At 40.8% G+C, this 12,044-nt stretch overlaps 2 protein-coding genes across 6 annotated transcripts in view; one reads left to right on the top strand and one right to left on the bottom strand.

Moving 5' to 3' along the window:
• MCPH1 (microcephalin 1) overlaps positions 1–12,044 on the bottom strand; it is a 231,812-nt gene that overhangs the window by 95,490 nt on the left and 124,278 nt on the right. The gene's annotated exons all lie outside the window — the stretch shown is intronic.
• The window catches only part of ANGPT2 (angiopoietin 2), a 71,217-nt gene that overhangs the window by 41,642 nt on the left and 17,531 nt on the right, over positions 1–12,044 (top strand). The window contains exon 5 of one of the 2 annotated variants that reach the window (XM_073336234.2): positions 660–787. In XM_073336234.2, the coding sequence (XP_073192335.1) occupies positions 660–787 (128 nt within the window). Of the gene's footprint in view, positions 1–656; positions 788–12,044 lie in introns of both variants that reach the window. The other variant, XM_073336233.2, reaches the window with a different exon arrangement.

The raw sequence follows: 12,044 nt of genomic DNA, 5'->3' as shown, positions 1-12,044 counted from the left end.
TATGTGTATACTATGGAGAGACCCATCTCTGCAAGCAAAGGACATACTGCTGTACTGGCTAAGAGGCTATGTTTTTGAACTCTAATTCATCAAAAAGAACATGGTTTCTGGTGTAGACCAGCTCCATTTGCCCCCATCAAAAGCTACTGTATTAACTGATTTCAGTTTAAGAAAAAGCTCGTTTATGATTCAGACATCTTGCTCATCTGAAGACATTTGCTCACTTATCAGATTATCACAAAGGCATATAGTTGTACAGATATCTTTGTACATGTTAGTAATCAGTTTGTAATACAGATAGCATCAAATTCTCTAATGAGTTGAAACTGCGCAACTGAAGGAAAAAATATGCCTATGTTATTCTATTCAAGCATGCAAATAGGTATAAAGGAATTGATACTTGTCAAGCAGGTATGTTTGTATCTGAATATTAAGAAGCAAAATATCACTAGCACGTTAAGCTAATTTCCTCTGGTGCTTTCCACCAGCAGGGGCAGGGCAAGAAACCTACTTCAGGACTGCAAAGTCAATATACTGTTACTTCATTACATCATTAATTACTATTACATCATGGTAACTTTCTCTCGGAAAAGAACCTGAGCTCAGAGCTATTTATCTATTTTTATATCCCTTCAATGTCTTTATTTCATTTTTAGCAGCCAAGAACAACTTTGTGGCTAAAGAAGAACAAATCCGTTTCAAAGACTGTGCTGAAGCTTTCAAATCAGGACTTACAACCAGTGGAATCTACACCTTAACAGTTCCTAATAGTGCAGAAGAAAAAAAGGTAGCGTGTTCCCCAAAGTCTGCAACTCTAATTTATCTAGCAAATAAGATATTTTAAATCCAAATTGGGTAACCAGTCTTTTAAACTAATATTTTCTTCATGTTTGCTAATGGCAGCTTATCACTCGTCCATGTGGAAATTATTTCAGCTGAATTACTTGGTTTGAACTCTGTGGGGGGAAAAAAAGCACTTCAAGTGAAATCTTGGGCCCACTGAAGTCAATTGGAGTTTTACCATTGACTTCAGCGGGGCCAGGATTTCACCCCTCATTTCCACATGAACAGTACAGAACTAAACTAATGCTACTGATACCGTAAGGTTCTGCCTCAACATATCTCTGTTACATACACAACACAACAGCTCTGCATATGTGCAACAGCTCACATGCCACAGCATAACTGCCTGGGAAAAAGTAAAAGGCCTGGTCTACACTAACCTTTATTCTCTGGAAACAAAACACAAAACCCCCCAAAAAAGTACCCTTGATAACATGGGTGAGACTACACAGGAGGTAACAAAGGAATGCTAGTGTAGACAAACTACAGTAGAACCTCAGAGTTATGGACGCCTTGGGAATGGAGGTTGTCCATAACTCCAAAATGGTCCATAACTCTGAACAAGACATTACGGACTTCAGCCAGGGTGGACCAAGGGGAAGTTGGGGCTGCAGCCTCAGGGATTGGGGGGAGGTCAGGGCACAGGGCGCAGTTAGGGCTTCTGACCCTAGGGGTCCACCAGGGCTCCCACTGGGGGCTCAGGGCTTCTGCCCCCTGGGAGCACCAGGGCTCTGGGCTTTAGACCCACAGCTCCATTCCCGGCTTCAGCTGGGTAGTGGGGGCACTGGATATCGGGTCTTTTAGTTACGGGGGGAGTGCTGGGGCTTGACAAAGCCCTGGCTGGGATGATTTAATTGGGGACTGGTCCTGCTTTGAGCAGGGGGTTGGACGAGATGACCTCCTGAGGTCCCTTTCAACCCTGATATTCTATGATTCCCCTCATAGCTAAAGCCCTGAGCCCCGGAATGCACCGTGGGGCTGAAACTGGGAGTGGAGCCACAGGGCTCAAGCCCTGATCCCGGATGCGCTCCCCCTCCCCCGCTGAAACTGGGAACAGATCCACAGGGCTGAAGCCACGAGCCCCAGCGCTCCGCCCAGTTTAAAGCCGTGAGCACCGGTGCTCCCAAGGGTCAGAAGTCCTGAGCCCCCACATCCGCCCAGAGCTCTGACTCCCACCCGCCTGCAGCTGCAGCCCCAACCCCCCAGTGGCTGAAGCCCCGAGGCAGTAGTGTGTGTGGGTGTGTGTGTGCGTACGCATGCATGCGTGCTGAGGCCTGATTGAGAACTTCTGGTTTCACAGGGTGTCTGGTAGACATTGGAGTGAACTCTGGTGTTCGTATCTTTGAGGTTCTACTGTCCTGATGTTTTACTTCCACTAACTGTGCTGCAACAGTTAAAATCACTGTATGTATCAGCACACTGCTGTATTTAACACATTACCGGGCTAGCTGCCTCTTCAAATGTACCCTGACTGAACAAGGACAGCAGGACAGTATAAGCAACTTAAGTTCCCTGTAAGCTGTGCGGCCACCATGCAGTCACTCAAGGAACCCGCCCAGGGACCTGCTGCAGCTGGGGTGCCCCGCCTCCGGCCCCCACCTAACCCAGCCCCCAACCTGCCACAGGAGAGGCGCCCCTCCCCTGGGCCCATCTCAGCCTGCAGCCTGGACCTGCCACAGCCCAACTCTGGAGCAGCCCAGACCCAGCAGTAGCTGAAGCAGCCCAGACCCAGGTGTGGCCGGGGTAGCGCTCCCCCGGCCCAGACCTCATAGGCTCATAGATATTAAGGTCAGAAGGGACCATTATGATCATCTAGTCTGACCTCCTGCACAATGCAGACCTGCTGGGATCAGGGGAGGGGCGCCTATCCTGCAGTCCCAGCTCCACAAGCCCCCCCCCAGCAGTGGGGAGAGGTTCCTCTTCCCCCACAAGCCCAGGTGCTGCTGAGGGGAGACAGCGCTGAGGGGAGTCCTCTCTCCACCCCCCGTAGCCCCAGAGCACCCTCCTGCACTCCAAACCCCACCCCAGAGCCTGTACTCCCAGCCGGAGCCCTCACCCCCTGCACCCAACCCTCTGCCCAAGCCCTGAGCCCTTCATTCCTGGCCCCACCCCAGAGCCCACACCCCCAGCTAGAGCCCTCACACCCCTGCACTCCACTTCTCTGTCCCAGCCTTGAGTCCCCTCCCACTCTCCAAACCCCTCGGCCCCACCCCCACATGAATTTTTATATGAAGATATTGGTGCACATAAAATTCATTCCGCACATGGGTGGGAAAAATGAGAGGGAACACTGTAAGCAACTGGAGCATTCTTGCTGTAAATACCTCCTCAGTTTAGCAGCACCTGCCAGTTCACCAACAGGATTCTCCAGCACAATCTTAGGACCATAAATCCTTTGCCAATAAAGGAAAGCCCAATAAACCATTGATGCTCATCAGTGGTTGAGGGTGAGGTGGGGCATGGGAAAGGAGGAAAGGCAGGCCTTGCAGTCTTTGTCCCTTTACACAGACCACAGTTCCCTCCAGCCCAGCCCTCTCATATGGAGAAAGGCCTAGCAGTTAAGCCATTTTGGCAGTCTACCTTACTCTAAGAAACTGCATGTGGGAGAGTAAATGTAAGTGGTGGCAGAATGCTGTAGGCAGGCAGAAGCTGCCCAACATGGGTGAACACACTCACTGGGGCTCAGCCAGCCCAGCTATGCAGTCAGTGAGGCCTTATCTACATAAGAAAATTGCACTGGTTTAACTAAAAGATATGACTTTAAACTGAGGCTATGTCTACACTACAAAGAGATGTTTTCTTAATTCAGATTAGCTAACTCGTGAGCTAATTTGGGTTAAAATAGCAGTGAAGACATTGCAACACCCCTTAAATTTGAGATGCTAACCAGAGTTAAAAGTTGAGTTGCCAAATTAGCTCATGCAAGTTAAGAACACACCTTTTTGTAGTGTAGACATACTGTTAGTTAAATTGGTGCAAACCCCTGTGTGGATACATTTATTTTGGTTTAAACCAGGTTTATTTCAGTTTATTTTAAATAGTTTAGGAATCTGGGGTTTTGCACCACCTTAATTTAAATCAGTTTCCAAAATCAATTTTAAATCAGTGTAACTTCGCCATGTAGACAAGGCCTAAGGGAGGAGTTCCACGATGGCTCTAAGGATAGCTTCTTCTCTGCCAGTCCTGCCAGCTATGTGGGCTCTGCAGCTTGCATACAGTTCTGGCAAGAACCACCAGTGCAAGCAGGTCTAGAGATGTAGCAGTATGGTGGAAAAAGCCTACAAAACCTGAGCAAAATGCAACTGTGTGAAACGCTGGACACTTGAGAGAGGTACCAGAGTCAGTTAAGGCCACTGTCAGACAGGATACTGGGCTAGATGGACCTTTGGTCTGACCCAGTAGGGCCATTCTTATGTTCTTATAAGGACAACAGAATTAGGAAGACAGATAATGCCTGGATGCAGAGCCAAAGAAAACCTACAAAACAAAACAAAACAAAACAAAAATTCAATGAGCATCCATAGGAGTGATGCTGGATTAATGCATATTTTTGTGTTTTGAGTTTCCAAGGCAATGTTAGGAGTTAGTGTGGTGTGCTCTTAAGTCCATTTTTGGCAAATATTTAGACAATGGCAATGGCTGTGTGTTAAACGATTGCACTAATTACTTCAACACTCCTTCTCAAATCTCCCTCAGCCTCTGGATGGAACTTGGCAGCTTTACATATTTTATAGCCTCATCTGATTTTTATACACCCACAATTTAATAGTGTCTTGGAAGAAAACCATCATGGTCAACTGGTGGACAAACTGACAATTTGAAAGCATTTGACTGACAGCACAAGTTTAAATTTTCAGACTTGTTGCAACAGCACAATGAGTGCTTTAGGATTTAATCTTGCTGCCATATATTTACAAAGAGAAAAAATATCTAATGAATTCTCATAGCTTTTTTCTGTGGCGCATATGGAACTTACAAAAAGATTATCAGAAAAATTGTACAAAATGAAAGATTAAAAAAGGGGATGTTTGGAGACACTAATATGTGAATTGATATATCTATCTTACAAGGAAAATTATGTAACATGAGATTCCACTACTGTAATGAAATGAGGGGTAGGTTGGCGTGTTTGAGATACCTAAAAGCAATGGAAGTTTGCATTCACAACTCCAAATGTTAGAAGAGATGCAAACCACTGAATATGTAAGCACTGGACTACAGCAGTCAAACATTACAGTAAAATTATGGAGGCTCTATGAACAGCTGTTGTGGTCCCACTTTTTGGCCTTTGGTCTTGACTCCACCTTCAAATATAATATATGGGATCATGACTATGTAGCTTGTAAAAACAAGTTAATGTGCCTGTTAACAGTACAAGAGAAAACTGATTTATGACTATTAGAGAGTTTAATAACATGGCTTAAATTCAAAAACATTTTAAGTAACTTTTGTATTGTTTCCAGTATAAGTATTCATAGCATGATTCACCTATTTCTTTAAAAAAAACAAACTTCTGAAATTGTGTGTAAAAATAGTCAAAATATATCATCCTTCTGATGAATTACAATCAAACTCTTTAGAATGCAAAATATACCTGACTGTAAAATATTTGTAGGGCTCATATTTGAATATTTAGTTTTGCAATAAATGTCTAAACAGAAAGACCTAAGATACTCTGAAGATTCTGAGAATGGGGTAATTAGCTATGTTAAAAATGAAAAATAAATTCACCTTGTGTACTGCAGATGGGGAAAAAAGAAGACATTAAGGGAACAGAAAATACATTTTTGTTATTTTTAGGGTATCAAATTAAATTTTATTTTACACTACCCCTACATTTTCAGTCAGAGTCAGTTTTGTATTGACAATGCATAAAATGAAGTGTCAAGAGAAGTGGTGTGTGTATATATATATATTCTAGATAATCAACATGGTAACACAATTTTCTACTGTTTATGATGTGGATTGCCATACAGACCAGGAAACAGAATGACTTCTTTTTATTTGCCAAAGTGCTGCACTACTGTTTATGTTTTCATCTGTTCCTCTTATACTACCTTCTGACCTCCCATTGCTTATAAACAATTTCTGTGTAAACCTATGTTACTGCATTATCAGTAGATTTCATCATAACACAGAATTAAATAAATGTAGTATAGAGCGAGGTGGGAAATGGTTTTCCTGACAGGAATTTTTTTTTGAGATTTTGAAAATGTTCTCATTCTTCATTGGCATAAAACTCCTGGGACCTGTTGAAGTTTTAAGTTACTCCATTTTATACTCAATGTTGCCAAACATCCAAAAATTGAGAGTCAAGTCCCCCAAAACAATAACATTGGTTTAAAAATCATGAGACTAAAAAAAATGGTATCCTTGCATTTGCCTTCTGGTGTTTGAACCTTTAGAAGTCACATTTTCAAGTTTTTCCCCACAGCCATGAAGACTGGAAACTTTTTTTTTTTTTTTTTTTTAAGAAAAGGAAACCTGAGATTCTCAACTAATTGCATGCATCAATGTATCTGAAAACAATCTAATATTGTGCAATGAAGTTGTGAGAGTGGCAACATTATATGATTTGAAAAGTCACGTCACTTACAATTTATGAATTTAAATAGTCCTTGTTGTCTTATTTTGGTGCTGTGGCAAGTATATCCAGAATCTCTCCTTTTCCCTGAATGGGAAACTTTGTTCAGTATTTGACGTATGTTAGTGTTTTGTACATGTAGGAAACACTTAAATGGTTGCTGTTTAGTTTATCATTTCATCATAACCTGTTAGGCAAGGTACAGAGTTTAACTCAAATTGCATATCATCCAATAGTATCAATTTTTAGGGCTGGATCCTTAAAAAGATTTACACACATGCTCAACTTTACACATTGAGTAGTCCCATTGACTTCTCACAATGCATGAAGTTAGGCTCTTTGGGACAAGGACCTTCATACAGCACCTCATACAATATGGCCCTGATCCTCAGTCCACTAATGTCACCATAATACAAATAACTAATCAAGTTTTGTTTCCACATAGTGCCACAGCTGCTAGGTCCTTGAGCCATCAAGCAGTTTGTTCACAAAATACATCAAATAGGTACACACGTGCATGCGCACCCATGCCCAGTTTGCTGTAATCTGAGAGGTTAATATCTTTATTTGTGCGTGGCATCTGTCTGAAGACGCCTGCTGCATGTCTAAACCTGATATCTGTTTTTCCTGATTCCAACCAACATTACAGTAGAACCTCAGAGTTACGGACGCCTCGGAAATGGAGATAACTCTGAACAAGACTTTACGGACTTCAGCCCCCTGGAGGGGTGGGAGAGAGCGTTTGAGGCTTCAGCCATGAGTGTGGGGGGGTAGGTGTTAGGGCATCTGACCCTCAGGATCACCAGGGCTTTAGACTGGGGGGCACTAGGGCTCTGGGCTTCAGCCTCATGGCTCTGCGCCCAGTTTCAGCCTTACAAGAGGCGCCGGGACTTAGGGCTTCAGCCCTGCATCTCCATTCCTGGTTCTGCCCCGCAGGGGGGGAGGGTGGGCGCCAGGGCTTGGGGTGGCTTCACGGTTCCGCTCCCAGTTTCAGCGGGGGGGGGGGGAGAAGGGGGAGCACCAGAGCACAGGTGCTTTAGCTATGGGGGAAGCACTGGGCTGAAACCGGTGCTTCCCGCATAGCTGAAGCCCCAGTGGCCCCCACAGGGCTGAAGCTGGGAAAGGAGCTGTGGAGCTGAAGCCCTGTGCCCCTGAGAATCAGAAGCCCTGACACACCCAACCACCGATCCCCCCCTTCACCCTGCAACTGCAGCCCTAACCTCCCTGCGCCAAAAGCCCCAAGGCAGTTAAGCATTTGCCTCTTTTTTTTTGGCCTCCGCTATTTCCAGTTCCAGAGGGTGTCTGGTTGACTGGTAAGTCCATAACTCTGGCATTCGTATCTTTGAGGTTTTAAAGTCCAGGGGAGTTGTACCTGAGTAAAGCGTGCTAAAGAAAGTCCTATATACTGATATGTTTTCATTTTACTGTTATCCTTTTAAAGGAATTTTGATCCAATTATATACACCACCAATTAGCCATCTCTCATTTTTCAATTTTCACATAAATTACTAAATGAAAAGAAATCCGTGTCCTTGGAAGCAAACTTTCACACAGTAAATCTACTGTGTTTATTTTAAACTAAGCAGTTGCCCCTGTGTCTTCCCCTTACTCACATGGCCCATCTCTTTCTTTAGGCTTTTAAGATTTTTTTTAATTTTTTTTTTAAAATCAAGCTATCTTTGTCTGTAATCTCTAAACATTTTGATAACTCCTTCTAAAGTATCTTATTCCCCTCAATTTAGTTTCTTTAACTTAACCTTTCCTTCTCTTTACTCTTCATCTTTCTTTTTCTACTTTGTTATTCTCCAACCTGAAGGACTGATCTTTAAAACACAAAATTATTGAAATATTTATTTTAAAGATAGTAATTTAAATATATATTACATTTAGCAGATATAGATAGGAGCCTGCATCAGTCAGGTAGTTAGTAACAGGATATTAAATTTCACCTCGAGGGCACTGATCTTGAAGTCAAAGGGGTTTACTCACATGAGTAAAGTTGAGTACATGAGTGTTTACAGGTTGGGGGCCTAGGTTGCCAATCAAGATTGTAAGTAAAAAAAGTTTCACTGTTTGAAGGCCATTTAGTACTCTGCGTGTGATTCTGCTCCAGTCCATCTCCCTGTGGAGAGGTCTGTAAAGTAACAACATGCAAAATGGATTTCAGAGTCCATACACTGAAATCTCAGGTAGATATCTACCTTCTCACCCCTTAAAACTGGTATCTTCAGAATAGTAGGTGAGGTACACTGGCACATTCACATTACCTTGCAATACCTTTTCTGCCAATAAAATTGACTTTGAACTCCATGGCTATAAAAGTGGCACCTTTCAAAAGAACATAATACACATTAAAAACCCAACTGATTCAGAAATCTTTGATGTGGAAATATTCATCCTGCCTTTGTTTTAAGATTATATTTATAAAATCAGTACTGCTAAGAAAATCTATTAAATAAGACTAACCCCCCCCCCCCACACACACACACAATCCCCGGAACCACTTCATGTGTTCATTCCTATTAGTTTTGAGGATTTTATTTTTTGTACTTCTGTAGCCACTACAGCGTGCAAGGTACTTTCCAAAGAAAAGTGAAAACTCAGTCTTTAGCCCTAAGATTGTAAAATCTAAAAAAGAAGCATACACTCTTACTGCTCTGGGGGTAGATGAATATTTGCTAGAGCATATAAATATTTTAGGGAAGACATCTGCAGAATTTAAGTAAATTATTCTATTTTATGTGATGTAAAATCCCACGGTTTGAGAACATTGTAAGCTTATTAGAACTATTTGTTTATCCTATTTTAAGGAATTTATAACTTGAAAACAAACTCCAGTGGAACTGAAGTTTAGCCCAAGCTCTCAGGCGATAAGGAAATTGTAAAATTAGGTCCATCTAAATTAATATCCTGCCTCTGTCATTGGCTATACTTGATGGTTCAGAGGAAGGTGAACAAATTCTTTATAATGTACCAGGTAAATTATACAATGCTTTACATACAGGTACAAATTCTTCCTGACCCCTTCAATGATTAATGCAGTTTGATGAATAAGCCTTGATGACTCTGCCATATCAACATCTTAACTTGGATAGCTGCTTAATAAACTTATTTACACCCGTTTTAAAATCCAGCCATGGTATTTGTCTCGATTGCCTCTCATGGTAATGAATTTTACCTAGGCATTACCGATTACATAAATCGACTTTTACTGATTTTAAATTTGATCCATTTTTACCATACCTTTCATCATTTTTAATGCTCCAACTTTTCCTTTTCAAAATAAATAATCCTAGTCTTTACTACATCTTATATGCATGCTGTACCAAATCATTAACTATAAAATAGAAGTGAATAAAAAACAACAGGTATAGGGTATAATAGAACTGCTCAACTGAATGTAACCTTATTTACCAATAATGTTAAATAGTAAGGTTGCTGCCTTCAATTTAATAGCCACAAATTTGTCCCTAGTCCAACTCATTTTCTTCCTCTCTTTAGCCTTCCCAACAAGTTTCAATAGCATGACATAAGACTATCCTAACTTAAACACACACCCCAAGTACAACCTATCACTAGTATCTTCTCTACTTTGGATATCCTACATCCTAAGATCAATTGATAAAACCTCTTTCCTGTATTTCATATTAACACTCTTAGAGCTTCCTCCTTGGAAAGTGGTACAATGAACCAGTACACATTTCCCCGATTACTTTATAATTAGGCATAGTCATACACACTTGCTGTGCCCATATACTTAAGGGGACATACTTGTCATCCCAAGATGACCTTCACATTATTGCCACATACAAAGGCTGCAAGAGAACTCAAGGATGAAATCATGGCTCCACTGACGTTAATGGACGTTTTGCCATTGACTTCAATTAACCAGGATTTCAGGAACTCAATACAAAGGATTAAAAAAAAACATGGCTACAATAACACTGCAAACTACATTTGAAGTTGACACTGTCCCTTTAATACTTTATATTAGTTGTCTTTAGGACTTCATTTACATTCTGCAAAATTAAAAGAAAGGTTCTCAATGAACTAGCCATTAGCTTACATTATGCAAAACGTAAACTAGTGGCTGAATGTCCTTGAGTCACATGTCACACAGCACCACTTTTTTTTTTTCTTTTTAACCAACCAGTGTAATTTTAATACAGGCAGAATAAGAAAAGGGATCTTTAATGATCGATCGTAAGTAGTCCAAACCTCCGTTTTGTGTCTCCGGCAGAATGTCTTTCTAGCATCTCTTTGTAAGATTACAAATTGACTCACCAAACCACTTCCTCTAGCTCAGATTTTCCTTAGAGGGTTCCCATCTAAGTATTAACTAGACCTAACACTGCTTAGCTGATGAAATCTCAGCCCAAAGAGGATTGGCTGCAGGCATTTTTCATGACGTGTGGCTACTTTATCCAGTGGAAACACAGTTCACCTTCCCACAGAACTAGGAAGCTTGGGTCTAATTTAATATATACATCGTTCACATTTAAAGAGTTGCAATTAAGCCTACAACACACAGTTCATATTGAGCATCAATTTATGTTCACATTAAAACTAACATAGAACAATTATTCCATGTTTAAGCTACAGTAGTATAAATGGTATATCCAAGAACGTATGAAGCCTCAGTCTTATATATTATAAGGTAAATTAGATTAAAAGGTCTGAAAAACAAAACACTACTGTAGTTAATGGACCAAAATTGCCACTGGCAAATGTGAATCTAACTCCACCAAATTAAATATGGCCTAATATTTCTAAAACTGAAGTGATCTAATTTTTATCACTTCTTTAAACCAGAATGTATGTTACATGAATTAGTTTCTATCAGTGTTCTCACACTGGTAAAGCTGCTCCAAGGATTTTTTATAACAAGAAACAGGAAAGGACAGAACACTAAAAGGTAGTTCACAGAGACCCTTAAACTGTAACAGGCAGTTCTTTACATGTAATACTTTAATGACCAAGTCACAGTAAGTTTACTAAGCTTTAGGAAATAATATAATGTACTGTAATATTACATATAATATTGTACATATGATAGTAACAATTAGCTCTGATATAGCACTTTTCATTAGCCAATGGCAAAATGCTTTACAAAAAGAAGGGAGTATTATCTCCATTTTACAGATGGAGAAATTGAGGCACACAGGAGGCGAGTCACCCAGCAGGTCAGTGGCAGAGACAGGAATACCACTCAGACAAATTACTCTATCACATAGCTCATTCTTATGTAACAAATGAAAAAATTAACACACTCTTGACTAGTTAAGAGCATGGTGCAGACCCATCCAAATTTCTAGTGTATGACTGCAAATGTTGTTGTATTTATACTCAGACATTGGTAACAATCCCTATGTTGAAATAATACTTATATCTAAAAACAATATTAAAGTGAAGGTTAGCTCAAGTGGACATCTTGAGAGATTCTCAAGGCTTTGTGATAACTTTTGAGAAAAGTCACAAATACTGGCTTAACTTTGTTTTATGTTTTTAATATACAACTTAGCTTAGAGCAATATTATTAAACCACTAGTTTAGCCGCAGCTTTTGAAGTCAGTCTTTCATCCCATTATTGCAGAAACTGATGGAATTAATTATATGT

The sequence above is a fragment of the Lepidochelys kempii genome, chromosome 3, assembly GCF_965140285.1.
Source record: "Lepidochelys kempii isolate rLepKem1 chromosome 3, rLepKem1.hap1, whole genome shotgun sequence".
In the NCBI taxonomy this organism is placed as follows: domain Eukaryota; kingdom Metazoa; phylum Chordata; order Testudines; family Cheloniidae; genus Lepidochelys; species Lepidochelys kempii.
This window is presented reverse-complemented; position numbering and strand designations above follow the sequence as displayed.